The 19,445-nt window shown below is 41.1% G+C and overlaps 2 protein-coding genes across 16 annotated transcripts in view; one reads left to right on the forward strand and one right to left on the reverse strand.

The window, feature by feature from the left end:
* Nucleotides 1-19,445, forward strand: part of NEK5 (NIMA related kinase 5) — a 62,967-nt gene that overhangs the window by 30,071 nt on the left and 13,451 nt on the right. For 6 of the 14 annotated variants that reach the window (XR_011427718.1, XM_014732064.3, XM_005601187.4 and 3 more), the window contains 9 exons: nucleotides 2,149-2,215; nucleotides 3,046-3,162; nucleotides 4,140-4,226; nucleotides 5,793-5,885; nucleotides 8,048-8,128; nucleotides 8,355-8,423; nucleotides 10,470-10,596; nucleotides 14,935-15,060; nucleotides 16,795-16,944. Coding sequence is in view for 9 of the 14 variants with exons in the window: in XM_014732064.3 (XP_014587550.2) it covers nucleotides 2,149-2,215; nucleotides 3,046-3,162; nucleotides 4,140-4,226; nucleotides 5,793-5,885; nucleotides 8,048-8,128; nucleotides 8,355-8,423; nucleotides 10,470-10,596; nucleotides 14,935-15,060; nucleotides 16,795-16,944 (917 nt within the window). In the remaining 5 variants the exon portion in view is untranslated. Of the gene's footprint in view, nucleotides 1-2,148; nucleotides 2,216-3,045; nucleotides 3,163-4,139; nucleotides 4,227-5,792; nucleotides 5,886-8,047; nucleotides 8,129-8,354; nucleotides 8,424-10,469; nucleotides 10,597-14,934; nucleotides 15,077-16,794; nucleotides 16,946-19,445 lie in introns of those variants that run through there. The other 8 variants (XR_002801001.2, XR_011427719.1, XR_011427720.1 and 5 more) reach the window with 5 other exon arrangements.
* The window catches only part of ALG11 (ALG11 alpha-1,2-mannosyltransferase), a 54,676-nt gene that overhangs the window by 6,166 nt on the left and 29,065 nt on the right, over nucleotides 1-19,445 (reverse strand). The window contains exons 4-5 of one of the 2 annotated variants that reach the window (XR_011427722.1): nucleotides 1,798-1,877; nucleotides 51-757 (exon numbers count right to left, since the gene is read on the reverse strand). The exons of the other annotated variant lie outside the window; for it this stretch is intronic. The gene's annotated coding sequence lies outside the window, so the exon portion shown is untranslated. Of the gene's footprint in view, nucleotides 1-50; nucleotides 758-1,797; nucleotides 1,878-19,445 lie in introns of those variants that run through there. 2 annotated transcript variants of the gene reach the window in all.

The raw sequence follows: 19,445 nt of genomic DNA on the forward strand, positions 1-19,445 counted from the left end.
GTTCCTCTGTCCGGAATAATTGATGCCTGAAGCCCTAAGGCTGAGAGTCATTTTATTTTTTGACTTTTTTTTTAATTTTTATTTTTTTAATTGCAGTAACATTGAATTATAACATGATATTGCTTTTAGATGTACGTCGTAATATACTTCGAATTCTGTGTAGATTACGTCATGTTCACCACCCAAAAATTAATTATAGTCCATCCCCTGAGAGTCATTTTAAAAAAAGGCTTTTACCGTAACATTTTTCTTTCAGGGTTGGGAATTTGCTAACTTTTGTGACTCTGGTTATTTATTGTTATTGAAATTTTGGATGAATAAAGAAAAATACAAGAGACTGTGATGGTGATTTCAGATAGCTAATGAAAATTAGATAAGAAAGAGTGATAAAAGAATGATTTCTTCAGAAACGTGTGATGGGAAAAGTGGATGTATTTTTAAAGATACTGGGCACCTTTATGGTTTTATCCATCTTCATAACACATTTTTAATTACCTCCATGACCATCAAAACGTGTGTTCCATTAGTTCAATCTGTAATACTCATACAGGATTCAACTAATGAGTGACATACGTTTTACATATGAACTAAGTGCAGCCACAAAATTTCCTTTCCCCTTTCTCAGCCACTGGGAAAATGTGTCTTCCAGGGCTAGCCTGGTGGTGTAGTAGTTAAGTTGGTGCACTCCACTTCGGCAGGCTGGGGTTTGCAGTTTCAGATCCTGGGTGCAGACCTATGCGCTGCTCATCACGCCATGCTGTGGTGGTGTCCCACATGCAAAATAGAGGAAAATTGACACAGTTGTTAGCTCAGGGCCAATCTTCCTCACAAAAAAAACAAACAAACAAAAGAAAATGTTTCTTCTACTCTTTGTCTAAAGGTGAGAGCTGTCAAACTATCAATTATTTTGATTATATATGATTTTATCTCCCAAACTCTCACATAAGGTGATAGAAAGCTCTTTCTCTTCCTTGTACACTGCTACTCATCAAAAGCCCCATCCAACTGTATCCCAGGATGCCCCTCTGATGACTGGTAACCCCCTCCTCATTGTTCTACTTTTCTCTCTATCAGAGCTCTGATTCCGTGGGAATCCACTCTTGATACTTGCCTGGAGGAAGAGGAATCTGTGCAGAGTTGGATATATATATATAGAGAGAGAGAGAGAGATGGGGAGAGAGTGTCTTTTGAGCAGCCCCTGGGTGACTGAATAGTTTTTCTCATGGAGATATTGTTACAGGTTCTGGTTAGGTTTCTGAGAGAGATGAATGCGACACGTTAGCCCTCATTTGACACACTCTCTCTGTCTTAGACACTGGCCAGGCACCTGCCCACACATAATCTCTTCTAGTCCTCATATCAACTCCTGTGAGATGGTATTGGGCCCATTTTACAGATGAGGAACAAGGCCCAGAGATCTTAACTAGCTTGTTGTTTTGGCATATTTCTAAATGACTGACTTCTTAAGTTGACTCTTCATAAGCTGGGGACTGCCCATCATGATGCTCCTAGAGGAGTCATTGCTGAAGTGACTATTCTGTCTTTGAAGCCCTAGAAGTTACTGGTATTCCAAAAAAACTTTATCACATAATTTGTACTATGATCTGAAGTGTGGAAGTTTTTATTTAGCAATCAGTAATTACAGAAATTCTTGGCAGGAAATTCTGCAAAAAAGATAGATATAGAGAACATAGGTATAAACCTGAAAGTGGCTAGACCAGAATTGTGAGGAGAAATACCTTAAACATGGTGAGAGACATGACGAGAGAGTGACAGGGCTATAGATTAGATACTCACACAGCGCCTAAGAAGATCCAGGTGTGGGTTCGTCTTTTTCCTCCAACATGCCATGGCCTATGGCAGGACTGATCTCTACCCTGAAGAAAAATCAGTGGATCTGAATATTTTTGTTTTATCCTCGCCTGTCTCCCCAGTTGTTACTGTTCTCTCTACCTCCCTTTCCTCTTGAGTCCAAAGATGTTCTTCTCCAATATAAGCATTCTGTAACTTTGAATTACTTTTGGACTTGGAACCTCAAGCCACAGAATGAATTGTGAATCTCGTTCCTAAACTGAAAATCCGCTTATCAAGTCGGTACCTAAGACTATTCCAAATTTCCACTCAAGCGGAACATTGTTATTTCCTAAGGCCTGCTGAATACCTTCAGAGGAAACTTGAAGCTCAGCAATATAAGTTGAAAGTGGAAAAGCAGTTGGTAAGTAAAATACCTAATATGAGAGGCAATCAGGAATTTCCTCATAGTTCCTCTGTTCACAAATATTCACGAATTCTTAAAGTTCATTCCACATAGATGATCAAGACTATCTCGTCCTCTTCCCTAATTTTTATTAGCTAAGGGAGCATAGTGGGAATAGGCTTGGTTCAGGGTCTGGAAGCCTGGTTTCTTCCCTGGTACTGACTCTTGCTGTATGACCTTAGGCAGGTCACGCAACTTCTCTGAGCCTCAATTTCCTTTTCCATAAATGATGGTTTTGGAGTAGATGAGCTTCAAGGTCCCCTTCAATGTGGCAGCTCTTTGATTCTATTGTATTAGAATTCTACACGATTTTTTTTAAAGTGACTATTTTATATGAAATGAAAGTTAATCTTTACCCTTAGGTATAGTGTCAAAATCTGGGGCCTGAGGGCGGCTGGATGTGCATCCTATTTGTATCACTCTTATTTTCAACTGCTCAATAGTTCTAGTTCTATTCCCCTATCTAATTTCATGGTCCAGGGGTTGCTGAGCTTTTACAGAGCTTTAATTTCATAATTATAATCCACCAGTTCAGAAAATGGATCTAGGTGTCTCATATGGTGGCATAAAATTGATTGCTTAGGATAAACAACGCAAATGGTTTTATTAATTTTCTTTATTAATATTTCATACTTAAATTAAGAAAATTCTACTGCTCCCTCTAAAACTCTCAAGTACTGCGTTTGATGGGTGATATAATTCTTGTTTAAAGGAAAAGGTCAAGGTCAAACCAGAAGATGTTTCCAAAATGCAAGTATGCTTTATAAATTATTTCATTCAAATAATAGGGCCTCCGTCCATCTTCTGCTGAGCCAAATCACAACCAGAGACAAACTCTAAGAAGTAACGGAGAAGAGCCCAGATTCCAGGAGCTGCAGTTCAGGAGAAACGAAATGAAGGAACAGGTTGAAAACAGTCTGACCTGGGGCTACCAATGTGCTCATGTCCTTGTCTCTGAGCTGTAGTAGGGTGTTGCTGTTAGTATGCACAGAGCGCCTGAGAGAGCCTGTTGCACGGGTCCTTGTTGGACACCCTCTCATGAAGCCCCATGCTGGGGGTACAGAGATAGGTATTGCACCTTCTCAGAGAATGCAACAGAGCCAGGTTCATAAGCTTTTTCACCTTGAATCGACAAAGTCGTTGTCCTTCATGACCATTTTTGAAATTTGTATTAGTTTCCTAGGGCTGCCTTAACAAAGTAAAATGACAGAAATTTATTGTCTCTCAGTTCTGGAGGCTAGAAGTGCAAAATCAAGGTGTCGGCAGGGCCATGCTCTCTGGGAAACCTGTAAGGGAACCTTTGCCTCCTCTTAGCTTCTTGTGGTTTGTCAGCAATCTTTGGCATTTCTTAGTTTGCCACTGTATAACTCCATTCTCTGCCATCGTCACATGGTGTTCTCCCTGTGTGTCTCTGTCTTCACATGGTCATCTTCTTAAAAGTTGAGTCAAAATGAGTCATATTGGATTAGGGGCCCACTCTACTCCAGTATGACCACATCTTAACTAATTACATCTGCAGTGACCCTATCTCCAAATGAGGTCACATTCTGAGGTACTGGCAGGTAGGACTCCAACATATCTTTTTTTGGGAGGACAAAATCCATAAGACAATTATATTAGAAATGGGATATATAAAGTAATTGTATGTCATTCATGCATTTGAGGTTATTTATAAAAGTGCCATCACCCCAAGCCACTGTATAACTTGCAGGGAGTAAAGTGTCACAGCCAAAATGTAAGGCAGATTAGCATCCTGAGGAGCGACAGGTTTTCTAATTCTTATTATATATCACACATTTTTAAAATCATAGGCTGTATAGAGATTGTTTTTGTTAAGTTGTTCATAAACATTTAAAATTTTTGTGTTGGAATTGCTTTCCAGGAATATTGGAAGCAGTTAGAGGAAATACGCCAACAGTACCACAATGACATGAAGGAAATTAGAAAGAAGATAGGGAGTGAACCGGAGGTAAATAAATTCATCCTCCTAAAGGGAGCATTGTTCTATTGATTTAGAGCTAACTAAATTGAGTAGACATTAAAAGTAAGGATCTCCTCATAGAAAAGAAAGTTTCATCACGCAAACATTTTTTTTTTTAATAGGAAAGCTGTCAGGTCTAATTGAGGCTTCGCTTTTCTGTGGTTTACTTGAGACTGCTCAAGATGATGAGGATATCTGGGATTCTCGCTTAGGAAGGGCTGGTATTGAAAATACTTGTTGATTGTCTTCCTCATGAATCAGTCCATAAGTGTTGACTGAGCAGCTACTGATTAGATGCAGAAAATAAGTTCATGCCCATAAGGTAGGACAAAGGACCAGCCTTATGGAATCCAACTATATTGGAACAGTCTGGTATGCAGGGGTAAGGTTCTCAAGTCTATATGAGGCAATATTTGAGTGCAGTTGAGATGATTCTTGAAAATCCCTTAAAGGTACTACACTGGAAACTCATTCTTCAGTCTCTCAGATCACTGCTTTTTCAGTAGAGCTCCAGATGAAATACAGCTGGCCTGTGTTTAGAGCCCATGTTATATGAAAAACACACGGATATTTAAACACTAGAAACACCTGGAGGGCTCCCCCTATGAGAGGCCTGTGTGCACTGAGACTGGCCTCCCTTCTCAGTGCACTTGAGCTACCCACTCATTGAGTAGAACCACCCACATTGCTGAAATTGATCTCTTTCTCTCTGTCTCCCCAACCCCGTGTGCATATAAATGAATTAATATAGGTGAAATGAGCATATGGCACAATCCAATTGTATGTACCAGCCTCTGAACTAGAGCTTTTACATGCTTTATTTCATTTACTCCCCATAACAGAGAAGTGAAATAACTCATCCAAAGTTGCTGAGGTATTACAAGGCAGACTAAATATCGGATTCTAAAACCTCTAGTCTTTCTAGCATATGCACTTCTACTCATAAATAGTTGGGAAGATAAGACACACGTGTCTGAAGCAATGATCAAATAAAACTGAATGTAGTTAAGCCCTGGAGGTGCATAGGAGTGAAGACGAGCAGGATGAGCAGGAGGAGGGTTTTTATGGAAGAAGCGAGTTGGCGCCTAAGCTGGGTCAGAGAAGAAGAGTAAAATTTGGAGAGGCAGAGCTAAGGAGGAGGGCTTTCTGAAAGAACCACACAAAGGTTCAGACAGAGGACCGGATGAACTGGGAGGGGGCGGGTTGGAGGTGGTTCTACCCAGAGCAGAGGTTTGGTTAATGGTGGGGGGCCCTGTGCCATCATCAGCCTTATTTTTAAGGCAGGTCTGCGATGGGAAACCAGAGTCCGGAAGGATGGATAGCAGACATTTCTAGAGAGTCCACAGAAGAAGCACTTGGGGAATACCAGGGGAGCCAGAGGGAAAAAGAGTCAGAGAGAGCGAGCTATATCTAGACACTCCCACCCATCAGCCCTCCAGCGGGAGGAAAGCATTTCCTCACTGGATCCCATTCCAACCCTGTGAGGTTCATAAAGCCTGCCTTCAGAGCTGACACAGAACCAATCTTGTTGACTGTGTATAATTTGTGTTAAAGGAGGACTCAAAAATAAATCATAAAACCTATTTGGTGAAGAAGAGTAAGCTGCCCGCCCACCAAGAGGCACCTGAGGCAGAAGCGCCTGTGCAGGTGAGGGTCATTATCAGACAGCGAAGTGTTTCCCAGGGAGTTTGCCCTAGCCCACCAGTTCTTACCCCTCACTGTGCAGTAGAATCGTGTGGGAAACATTTAAAAAACTCAGATGCCTAGGCTCTGCCCCAGACGGTCTGGGTGGGGCCCAGGCACCCTGCTTTCAGAAGCTGGCTGGGTGCTTTAGTGGGCAGCCGAGTTTGAGAACTGCTGTTGTGCGCATATGAAAGTCCAGCGTTCTGGACGTTTTGAGTCAGGGTCTCAGACCATTGGTCAGGAAACCTGACGGTTAACTTCTCTTCCGTTTCAACATGACATTTTTGGCGGGAGTGGGAACTGGGCAGAGCTGAATTATCAAATGGCTCTCAAGAGAGGTTTTTTTCCTTCTGGGAGGCCTTGCACCTTTATCTTCAAGGTGCCACGAGGCCTTGATTAAGGGCAGGTGAGGGGAACCGATGTTGCGTGAAGGCAGAAAGGCCTCCCTGAATGTTTTGTCTCGTGAGAGACCCCAGGACCTTCACATGACACGACGCCAGGAAGACCTAAAGTGGACTGAGGTTGAATTTTCTCCCACTGGGGTGGATGGGACTTAGGAGGCTAAGGTAGTTGTATTTTAAGGAAAATCAAGCAATATGACACTTCTTATACAGTTGAGACAACCAGACTACACAATCAAATCAGACAACCAGCCTCACAAATAGAAGTTTAGATACATAAGGCACAGTCCTGTTTCAGAGTTTGTAATATGGCAAGGCAGAAAAACACCCTTCCCAGGGTTGCAGGGCAAACAGCTAGTAATGCTTCAGACTGACACGTGCTGTATGGGAAGTCCATACACAGGCTGTGGTGCTGCGGAAGAGGCAGCAATTGATTCCAAGGGAGAGACGATGGAGACCTAATGTCAAACGGTGGAGAGAAGAGAGCATACAAATATGTACATAGGCCAAAGAGACTCAGAAGTTTCTGGCTTGAAAGGGATAGTTCCATTTACTAAGAAGGGGAAGAGTGGGGAGCAAGCTTGTGGTGGGAGCAATCAGGAGTTCCCTTTGGACATGCTGAGTTGGAGAAGAGCTGAGATTGCACGCCTGCCTCGGGGCCTTTGCCCTGCCACTCCCTCTGTGAGGAACATGCTTTCCCCAGACCTTCATGTACCAAGGTCTACCATCATTCCAGGGCTCAAATCAAGTGCCAGCTGGGCTTTTCCTGCATTATGCTCATCCTCTACTCATTTTCTATGCTATGACCCTATTTGATTTCCTTTATAACACTTAACAGTTCTGAACTTATGTCATTATTTTAACTCATTTGTTACCTGTCTTACTCCAGTAAATTTAAGTTCCCTGTCTGTGGGGACCTTTCCGTTGCGTTTACTGCACTAACCCAGTGTGTAGGACAGTGTCTGGCCCACACTGGTGCTCCATATGAATTCGTGGAAAGGCTATTAAAGTGAAGGTGAGGCTAAGTAGGCAGTTGAATATGTGAGTCTGGAGCTCAGAGGAGAGGAAGGATCAGACCTGAAGATAGCATTTAAGAGTCATTGCATAAAGATGGCATTTAAGTGCATAGGGATTACTGAGACCACCCCCCCCACCCCTCTCCGCCACCGCCGCCAGGTGTTGAGGAAGAGGCGGGCAGAGGGCCCAGGACTGAACCCTGAGAGAGATCAGCGTTTAAAGAGGTGACTCCCACTTGTTCCTTTGAAATTTTGTCATCTACCTCTATAATCTTCTCTTCTTCCTCCTTGAAATTGCCCATCAATTTTTAGTGCCCTCTCCTTCCTTTCTACTATTGTGAGCCACGCACTTTTCTTGTTTTCCTAAGATCGTAAGCCTCTTAAGGGAAGGATCCTGTAGTCAAAATTACATTCTTGAGTTAGATTAGGTTGTATTGGACTGGACTGGAGTGATAAGCATTGTCACATCATAAAATTGTACCCATTGCAATGCCAGTGTTAGATATATTAATATTTCAAGTTTTGGACACTGTGGCAAAGTTTTAGTGAATTATCATTAAAGACATGTTTTTATTCTCAAATCAATCATCAGATCCAATCCAGAAATCAAATAATGTAAGCAGACCATGCTGTGAATTCAGAGGTTGTGAAAATATAATTGTTTGATCAATGTTAAGTGCTAGATTTTAATTTTTCTCTAAACTTTCAGGATATTGAAAGAAACTTGAAACAAATTAGACTTCAGAACATAAAGGAAAGTAAAATTCCGGAACGAAAATATAAAGCTAAGGTAATAAACATTTTGCCTTTGGGTTTCATATTAGAAGCTGGCTGGGGGGGCCACACTTTGTGATCTGGGTTGCCTACAGTATTTTCCCCCACTATTTTATGCAATTGCCTTATTTTGTGATGATGTACTAATGGTTTTTAGTATCTGTAATATCAAATAGGGAGTTGGAATTTTAAGATTTTTATTGGTTTGCTAAACTAAGATTTTTTTTCTTGCTTTCTTCTAGAAAGGGGTAAAGTTTGAAATTAATTTAGACAAATGTATTTCTGATGAAAAGATCCTCCAAGAGGAAGAGGTATGCCATTAAGTATATATTTACATTAGTAGGTATGAGAAAATGAGTGTCTTAATAGCATCTTTCATGAAATTTTTCCATAGAGGGTAGGGAGACTTTTCTTAAATCTTTCTAGAAGGAGCTCTGGTGTTCAAACGAGTCTTACAAAAATATCTTTTATCCTCCCATTCTTTTTTTAATGAGATTATTCTTTTAGATGGATTATTCTGTCTTAATTTATTTTTCTTTTATAAAGGAGCTATTTTCCTCATAACATTATCTTTTGTCATAGCCAAGTTAAAATAGAAGACGTAATACATAGTCAACAACTAACATACTTACCTAAAAAAATTTAGCAGGTGCCCTGAAACCATGCACATTTATTTCAGGTCTTAATTAGTTATTGATAACCTTGATAACCTTGTTATTAATTAGTTATTGATAACTGGTCTTTGGGTAAATCTGAATTGTGCATTTGGGCTCTCATTGACACAGCAATAAGTACATGAATACAGTAAATTCAAACCTCATTTTGTTATCTGATTTCAACATTTTTAATCCCACTTTTTACCAGACCTACTAACAGATATCAAAATTAACTGATGTTTCCATTTCACTTTTTCTGAATTTGCCTTTTAAATTACCAAAAGTTAAGTATGAGTTAAGTATATGTATCACATATATTTTATCATATCATATATCATCATATTTTCTATATCATACCTGATATTCAATTTCTTTCTTTCTTTTTTTTTTTTTGAGGAAGATTAGCCCCGAGCTAACATCTGCTGCCAATCCTCCTCTTTTTGCTGAGGAAGACTGGTTCTGAGCTAACATCCATGCCCATCTTCCTCTACTTTATATGTGTGATGCTTGCCACAGCATGGCTAACCAAGCGGTGCCATGTCTGCACCCGGGATCCGAACTGGCGAACCCTGGGCTGCCCAAGCAGAACGTGTGCACTTAACCGCTGCGCCACCAGCCCGGCCCCTCAATTTCTTTCTTTCATGTTCTTTATTAGCTTAAAACTTTTTTATGTTAACATTTCTGTGAGATTTTTTTAATGTATGGTAAAAGACTAGTTTTGTTTTGTTTTTTTTAAATAGACTTCATGTTTCAGAGCAGTTTTAGATTCATGGCAAAATTGAACAGAAGGTACAGAGATTTCTCATATGCCTCCTGCCCCCCCCCCCCCCCCCCCCCCCCCCCCCCGCACAGCCTTCCCTGCCATCAATGTCTCCCACCAGAGTGGGACATTTGTTACAATTGATGAACCTACATTGACACATCATTATCACCCAAAGTCCATTGTTTACATTAGGGTTCACTCTTGGTGTTATATATTCTATGCGTTTTGACAAATGTGTAATAACATGTATCCATCATTACAGTATCAGACAGAGTATTTTCACTGCCCTAAAAATCCTCTGCTCTGCCTATGTTTCAGATTTTTACTAACGTTTTGCTACATAAGACTTCATTAGAGTGGTGTTGGCTAGTGCTCACCTCTGCTTAACCATTAGGTCTCTAAGTGTCCCAGAGCTGCAGATCTGTTTCTGGGTTGGTGTTTCTGTGAAATGAGACACTGAAGTTGGCCTGCTAAAAAAATGGAGCCAAAAAAGTTTTATCTACCAGGATGTTCATCCTTTGTTATTCTATGCTTTGGTATGCTTGAAACAGAGTGATCATTTTAGGATTGATTATGGAGTATTGGGAGCAGTTTTAGGGACCTGATTAGGAATGGTGTATGCTTAAAGCAGGGCAAGGACCAGATGACCTTGAGAGTTCTGCAGAAGAATGATACTGAAGGTGGGAAGTCTGGATAAAGTTAAGTTGCCATGTGATCAGTGCTTGTCGCTATTGACACAGAGAAGAAATGAAAACATTCCTGTTTCTATCTTGTTCCAACATAGTTCCAGTTTTAAAACTCTACTGATTTGTTTAATAAACAAATATTGAATACTTACCAATATATCTTGGTAAATTACTGGGAACGCAAAATAATTTTTAAACTTTTTTTGGCAAAATATGGCTTATTTCTCATGAAACACTGTGGACTTGCTTTAGGCAATGGATATACTAAATGAAACTTTGACCTTTGAGGACGGCCTGAGGTTTAAGGAATGTAAATATGTAAAGGAGCATGAAGATTACACAGACAAAGCATTTGAAAAACTCTGTTGCCCAGAAGCAGGTATGTGTCCCTTGAAAGCTGTAGATGAGAAGGAACCGTTTTATTAGCAATCCGTCTGGAACTCTCTCCTCACTCATCTTCTGCAATTCCACTGTCACTTGCGCTGCTCTGCGATCCCTGAGCTGGGCAGTGACCTGCCTCCTCTGCCCCGTCCACCCAACGCAGCGGGTACTCCCTGAGGCTCAGCCCTCCTCTCTTGCTCCATACCGTCTCCTTGGGCAGTTTCACCCGCTCCCTCAGCTTCAGCTTCTCCCAGCCAGCAGCTCCACACCCACCCATTTTCCTCCGTATCTGCTAGGAAGCTCCACGGACGGGTCCCACTAGCATCTCAGACTCAGCAGGTATACAGTTGAACTTCTGAGCCCTTCCTTGCCATTCCCAGAGATCCTTTATTTTGGGTAACACCATCACCAGGCTGACGGTTCCTGCTGCATGCCTGGGGTGGGTTCTACTCTGAGATGTTTCTGGAGTCTTCCTCCGCCTTCATTCCCTCTGCCACTGGTTTAGCACCCTGTCCTCTCTCAACAGTGTGTGTAGTAGGAAATGCATGGGCTTTGGAGACAGATGGGAGTTTGAACCCCAGCTGGCGATGCCACTTTCTGATTGTGTGACCTTTCACAAGTTACTTAAATTCTCTGAATCTGTTTCCTCTTAGAAATGGGGGATAATAGTACTTGCCACACAGGCTTATTGTGAAGACTAAAGTGAAATTTGGCACATATTAGGTGCTTAATAAATGCTATTCCTGGCACATATTAGATGCTTAATAAACACTATTCCCTCCCCTTGTCCTCTGAATTGCCTTATTCTCCTGTGACCTCCTTTTCCCTAGTACTTCCTAAATGATTCTCTAAATGATTGGTTGCTAGAGTTTTCTCGTCATCTGATCGTCCTTCTCAAATGTTTTGTTTTGATAATGCCTGCAGGATATAGTCCCTTCTGCATAGTGTCATCACATTTGACACTGAGTGGCCTGATTCTGTAGTCACCCACATTTCCTGCCCCAGCACCCCCTCTTCCCTTCCATGGATGATGGGATCCATAGAGCCTGCTGGAGCACCCCTCTTCCCTGTAGCTATGTGAGCATTTACACACCCTGGCTTGGCTTAGTTTCCTCTTCCTGGTATAACACACTTTGCCTCATTTCCATCTGGAAACATCTTTATTCAATTCAGCAGGCATCTTATTGAGAATCCCCCTTGTGCCACAGACTGTGCTGGGTGGTAGGGATCTCAAAGACGAATGAGACCTCAACATCACAGAAGTGTCATGAGCTAAAGAAAGGAGGCACAAAACCTATGTTCTGAGGCGAAGCGCTAATCATTGTTGGAGTGCGAGCTGGCTGGAGAGTCAGGGAGGTGCCCGCTCCCACAGAGCTTGGCGTGCCAAGGAGCCTGGCAATTATCCCATGTGATGACTTTCGACCGAAAGGAATTAACTCCTGTTTGTGATGGGGAAGATCATGCTGGCCGCAGTGTGGAGGATGGCGTGGAGGGGAGGACTGATGGCATGGAGGGGAGGACTGAAGGCAGGAGAACAGCCCAGGTGGGAAAGAACAGGTGCACAGGCCAGAGCAGCGCAGTGGGAACAGACCCTGAGTGTGAACCACTGAGTGTGGGGGCTGAGGAAGAGAAGAGGGTCAAGGATTCTCCCAGTTTTCTAATTCAAATGGATGAAGGTGTCACCAACCAAATAGGCATATACGTCATGTAGAGTGAGGTCAGAGGACATAATGTAATGATCTAAATTTGGAACATATTGAGATTTAGGTCTTTATGAGCATCAGCTGGAGATGTTCAGAAGGCGCTAGCAGTGTGAGACCGAAGCCCTGGGGCCAATCTAAGGGCTTCCTTAGTAATACATGGTATTTCCACCTTGGTGATGGCCGGAAATACCTAGAGTGAGAAGGAAACGGAGCTTTGGAGGACCCTAGTAATGTTTAGACAAGTTTTAGGAGAATCAAGAGAGAGTAAAACCAAAGAAGGGGAGAAAGTTCTAGAAGGAGGTGCAGGAGTTGGCAGCATCAATTGGAAGAGAAAGGCCAAGTGAGGGTGAATAACAGCTTATGGGATTTCGCCATCAGGAGCCCTGGATGGCCTTAGTGATAGCAGTTTCAGTGAAAATTCAGTGAATTCAAAGGTTACTGTTTGCATAAGTTTGCTGGGAAGATGAGAAAGTGGGTTGTAGGTCTCAAAAGACGTAGCTGCTTTTTTTTAGATAAAAAGGGAAAAAAGCCCTTCATGAGTTTGATACTGAAAATGGTCTCAATTTAAACCCCATTCCTGTGATTATTATTCAGGTTGAACAATTTTTCCATATGTTTACTGACCATCTATATTTCTCTTGTGAGGATGAGCTCATGTCCCTTATCCGTTTTTCTACTGAAAGTGGCATGTTTGTTTTTTCTCTGTAAGACTCATTTAAATTAAACCTTTGCCTGTAATAAGTATTGCAAATATTTCCCCCAGTTGGTCTTCAGATCTCATTTACAGTAACAACAGCAAGTGTGTGTGTGTGTGTGTGTGTGTGCACATGCACATATATACATATAATTGGGAATAAACTTTACAAGAACTGTGCAGAGCATATGAAGAAAGCTGTAAAACTTTACTGGGGTATTTAAACACCACTTGAACAAATGGAGAGAAATAACACTGTTATATATTGGAAATATTCTTTCCAAATAAATATATGGATTTTTGGCAGTTTAAATCAAAACCACAACAGGATTTTTTCTTTGGGAGATTCTTTTTTTCTTTTCTTTCTTTTTTTTTTTTTTCCGCTGAGGAAGATTTACCCTGGGCTAAGATCTGTGCCAGTCTTCCTCTATTTTGTATGTGGGTCACCACCACAGCACGGCTGCTACCAAGTGGTGTAGGTCCACGCCCATGAACCCAACCTGGGCTGCTGAAGCAGAGCACGCTGAACTTAACCACTAGGCCATGGGGCCAGCTCCTAGATTCAACTTTAACAATGAAAAGCTTTGGTGAAGCAAATAATACTAGCTCCTAGAATTGCCACTTTCAATAGCTTATCTAGAGTAAGTAATCAGAAATGTCCACAAAAATCTAGCTACAAATGAGTTCATTACAGTATTATTTATAATAGTGAAAAATCTCTAGCAATCTAAGAATCCAGCGAAAAAGAATTAGTTAAATTATAATACATGTATTATGTTTGCTTTAAAATGGTTGTTTAGAAGAATATTTAACAATCTGGATATATGTTGCTAATTGAAAAAAGCAAGTTATGAAAGAGTGTGTACTATGTGGCCCATTTTTTGTTTTAAAGCAAAGCAAAAACTATATGCAGGGGGAAAAATTGGAAATTTTAATAGTCTCTGGACAGTGGGATTATGGGTGAGTTTTATTTTCTTCTTCTACCTATCTGATTTTTAAATTTCCTATAGTGAAACATAGTAATAAATAAAGGAAAAGATAACACAAGTTATTTTAAAAATTAAGATAATGAAGAGGTTGGCCCAGTGGTGTAGTGGTTAAATTTGTGCACTCTGCTTTGGTGGCCCAGGGTTCACCGGTTCAGATCAAGCCATGCTGTGGTGGCACCCCACATACAAAATAGAGGAAGACTGACACCGATGTTAGCTCAGGGTGAATCTTCCTCACCAAAAAAACAAAACAAAACAAATATAGTGGAACAGACTGCATTTCTGTGGAAACTGACTAAAGTAAAAGTACTCATAAATGCCTTAAGAAATTTGTCCATTTGTGTCACTAATATTTCTTTAGCATTTAGATATATTAGCTAGTCAATCAAACATTAATAATAAAAGCAAAACAATTTTAAACCTGTCTATAATTCCTCTTATAAATTATGATCCATGTCTTAGTCCATTTGGGCTGCTGTAACAAAATGCCATTAACTGGGTGGCTTATAAGCAACAAACCTTTATTCCTCACAGTTCTGGAGGCTGGAAAGTCCAAGATCACGGTACTGGCAGATGTGGTGTCTGGTGAGGGACTGATTCCGTCTTTTTGCATGTCCTCACAGAGCAGAAAGGGTGAGGAAGCTCTCTGGGGCCTCTTCCATAAGGGCACTAATCCCATTCATGAGGGCTCTGCTCTCCTGATCTAAGCACCTCTCAGAGACCTCACCTCCCAATACCGTCGTACCAGGCATTAGGTTTCAACCTATGAAGTTGGGGGGTGGGGCTCAGACGTTCAGTCCACAGCACTTTATACGAGGCTGAGGGTGGTGATCCCTCTGTTTTTGAATGTGCCAGCTGACGGACTGCCTCCAGGTTTCCTAAGAACTCTTTGGGGTGATTAGTCACACTTTAGCTGCTTTTAAATTAACGGGTTCTTTTCTCACACCCAGAGTTGTTCATTCAGGACGCTGCTGCTGCAGAAAACAGGACGCAGTGGGATGCTGGAGCTCCACAGACTGTGCTGCAAAGGATGGCCGCGGCCGATGCCACCTCCACCTGCTCCGCCATGCCTGAGGGTGAATCTAAGATCAGGTGGCGAGAGACCAAGCCCAGAGGCGCCTGCCTTGCTCACCCTGACACGATAGTTCTCCCTTTTCAGTACAGTCCCTATAGATTTGGTATCAAATACCTTTTAAAGATATTGTTTTGGTTCCTCCCTTGCGTCCCCAGAAACTTGCTTGCTAATTATGCTAGAGAATTGATCACCCTAACTATGAAGGTAGAGGACGAAAGATCCAGAATCCCACTTTCCTCGCAGTTAGAGAGAACATAGGAGGAAGGGCGGTCGGCTTGGTTTGCCTTCAAGTGCTGGTCCAGTAACTTCCTTGCAATTTCTTAGAGGGTTGGTTTTTTTTCAGTCAAGAAAATTAAAATAATAGCTCTTCCCCAAGATTTAGAGTTAGCAGTGCAAAGATACATATAAAATTGCTTTGTACAAGTCACTGTGCTATTTAAATGTTAAGAGTGTTTAGGATGGATGAAATTTTCATCCTAAAATCCTTCCTTTACATTCGCACCTCTGGCCTAATCTTTCCTTAGGAGAGGTTTACAGCAACGTCCGAGTGTTAGCTTTACAGGTGGTGACAATTTTTATTACTTATTTCCTATGTTCCTCTTGATAACCCGGGGCTAGGAGAGGGCTAAAAGTTATACCCATGTTATAAGTTGAAATATGTAAGTATATCACTGAAAGTAATAATTATTAGAGTGTGAATTGACTAATCTTTGTACTATTACAAAACACTGAAGTCATCATCAAACTTGCAAGAAAGGGCTTGCCAATGAAATACAATTTAATCCATTGTAAATCAATGAGTCAATAAGAGGAGAAACCTAATTTAAAATAAGCAAATAGAATAGAAATCTTAAGATACTAAAATAACCAGTTTACAGAGCAAAAAATGACTCTCGTACCCATCAGCTATGTGACAGTAGGTCACTAAGCTTTTCTATATCTTGGTTTCCTTACCAATAAAAAGAGGGGTGGGATGAGGTTACCTCCAAGGTTCTAATATTCTGTGATTTTATTGGGGCCAGCCCGGTGGCACAGCACTTAAGTTCGCATGTTCTGCTTCTCCACGGCCCAAGGTTTGCCGGTTCGGATCCCAGGTGCGGACATGGCAAATGCCATGTTGTGGTAGGCGTCCCACATATAAAGTAGAGGAAGATGGGCATGGATGTTAGCTCAGGGCCAGTCTTGCTCAGCAAAAAGAGGAGGATTGGCAGTAGTTAGCTCAGGGCTAATCTTCCTCAAAAAAAAAACCAAACTCGAATAAAGAAGCATTTTTTTTTATTGAGGTCATAATAGTTTATAACTGTGAAATTTCAGTTGTACAGTATTATTTGCCAGTCGCTGTATAAATGTTCCCCTTTACCCTTTATGCCCACTCCCCAACCCCCTTCCCCTCTGGTAGCCCCTAATCTATTCTCTTTGTCCATGTGGTAGTTTATCTTCCACGTATGAGTGGAGTTGTACAGTGTTTGTCTTTCTCTGGTTTATTTCACTTAACATAATACCCTCCAGGTCCATCCACGTTGTTGCGAATGCGACGATTTTGTCTTTTTTATGGCTGGGTAGTATTCCATTGTATATATACACCACATCTTTATCTAATCATCAGTCGATAGGCACCTGGATAGCTTCCACGTCTTGGCTATTGTGCATAATGTGGTAATGAACATAGGGGTGCATCAGTCTCTTTGAATTGTTGATTTCAAGAGAAGACGCATTTTTCTTTTCAATAACGCAGGCTCCTCTTTAGATGGCCAAGTGATTGTGATTGAAGGCGTGCCAGAAAATAGGAAACAGTGGCGGCGTGAAGCACCAGGAACTTTAATGAGAGTTTTGGCAGCAGCACATCTAACAAGTAGCTCGTTTTCTGCCGACGAGGGAGAATTCGGTATGTAGTTTATTTTTAAGATCAGAACCAGTCTCCTGAGGAATTTTCTCCAAGACTTGAAAATGCAGAGAGGCGGTACCAATACCTTCAGTCTGGGGAGAGACTTGGGAGGGTGTCTCTGCCTTTTCAGAAGCTGATTTGCTTTGTCCAAGCCTCTTCCAAATGCCATTAACAAAAGACTTGAACTTCCGAGAAGGGTGGTGTAGTTTTCTTAAATGTGATCAGTTGACACCAATGAAAAGTGAAGTAAGCAGCACTGGTGGCTTTGTAGACTGTGAGTTTGTACTGCTTAGCTCTACCTGACAGCTCTTCAACACACTCAATTACGATCCCATGGGCAATAAACATACATTTTAATATAGTTTTTGGCTTTTGGGGATTTCTTGCCTCCAAGTTTTAGGAAAATTATGCTTGTCTTTACTTTAAGAGAAACCAACCATGGGGGCTGGTCCGGTGGCGCAGCAGTTAAGTGTGCACGTTCTGCTTTGGCGGCCTAGGGTTCGCCGGTTCCAATCCTGGGTGTGGACATGGCACCACTTGGCAAGCCATGCTGTGGTAGGTGTCCCACATATAAAGTAGAGGAAGATGGGTGCGGATGTTAGCTCAGGGCCGGTCTTCCTCAGCAAAAAGAGGAGGATTGGCAGGAGATGTTAGCTCAGGGCTAATCTTCCTCAAAAAAAAAACAACAACAAAAAAAGAGAAACCGACCATCATTTTTTAAATTTTGAGGAAATTTATATAATAATGGGGATTTCGTCCTCCATCAGGTATGCAGGTGCGAAAAAGACTTTAACTTCAAAACATCAGATTTTTGGATATAACTTTAAGTTTACAAAATATATAAGGGATATATATATATATATATATATATATTTCATGTGTGTGTGTGAGAGGAAGATTGTCCCTGAGCTAACACCTGGGCCAATCTTCCTTTATTTTATGTGGGATGTCGCCACAGCATGGCTTGATGAGCGGTGCTAGATGTGCACCCAGGATCCGAACCTGTGAACCCTGGGCCGCTGAAGTGGAGCGCAGGAACCTAACCACTACCTCACTGGGCTGGCCCCTATAAAGGATATATTTTTATTTTCAAAATAAAAAACAATCAGACAAACCCAGAAGATGGGACATTCTGCAGGACAACATGGTAATGGTAATACTTTCAACAAATCACTGTCATGAAACAGAGGTGGGAGGAAGAGCTGTGCTAATTTAAGAGTCTTAAGTGAATTTTTTTTTTAAAGATTGGCACCTGAGCTAACAACTGTTGCCAATCTTTTTTTCTGCTTTTTCTCCCCAAATCCCCTCAGTACATTGTTGTATATTTTTTTAGTTGTGGGTCCTTCTAGTTGTAGCATGTGGGATGCCACCTCAGCACGGCCTAACGAGCGGTGCCATGTCCGCGCCCAGGATTCGAACCAGCAAAACCCTGGGCCGCCAACGTGCAGCATGGGAACTTAAGCTCTCGGCCACGAGGCAGACCCCATTAAGTGAAATTTTAACCACATGAAATGTTGGTTGTTGAGAGGATACTACTTTGGACTATCAGGTGTAAATGACATTTTGGGGACAACTGGGGGAATTAGAACATGGCCCATGTAGTAAATGAGACGAAAATTTACTGAAATAAGACTTTATAGCCCAGTTTGTGAAAAATACGGTAAATATTCCATGTGTACTTGAAAAGAAGATATCTTCTGTCACTGTTGGGTGTAATGTTCTACATATGTCAATCACGTCACGTTATATTAATTCTGTTGTTCAAATCTTCTACAACCTTACTGATTTTGTCTGTTCAATTACTGAGAAAGATATGTTACATTTTCCCACGATGTAGAGGATTTGTCTATTCTCCTGTTAGATCTGTCAACTCTTGCTTCATATGTTTTGACAGTATGTTGTTAGGTACCTACAAATTAAAGACCATTATATCTTTCTGATGGATTGACACTTTTTTCATTATGAAAAGTCCTTCTTTATCTATAATTATGCTACCTGCCTTAAAATGAATTTTTCTTTTAGTGTTTGCATATTATAATTTTGTCTGTTTACCTTCTACCTTTTGTATACTTATATTTAAAGAGTGTCTTTTTAAAACAGCATATAGTTGGGTTTTTTTTTAAATCCAGTCTGAAACTCTGTCTTTTAATTGGAATTTTTAGTCTATACACATTTAATATATATTTTTTAACAGACTTGAGTTTAAATCTACCATCTTACTATTTGTTTTCTATTTGACCCATCAGTTCCATGTCCCTTTTTTCTCTTTCTTACCACTTTTTGGATTAAGTACTTATTACAATCTCAATTTTTTCTTCTGTTTGTATACTATATATTATTTTACTATAATAGAGTGTTTGCCCTAGATATTACCAAATGCATTCTTGCCATCTTAAAGCATAATGTAATGTAATACTTTTGCCGCTTCTCAAACAATGCATAGATGCAAAATATTCTAACTATATTTACCACTTCCCAATTTATGCGCTACTTCAGTTATG

This window comes from Equus caballus, chromosome 17 (assembly GCF_041296265.1).
Source record: "Equus caballus isolate H_3958 breed thoroughbred chromosome 17, TB-T2T, whole genome shotgun sequence".
In the NCBI taxonomy this organism is placed as follows: Eukaryota; Metazoa; Chordata; class Mammalia; order Perissodactyla; family Equidae; genus Equus; species Equus caballus.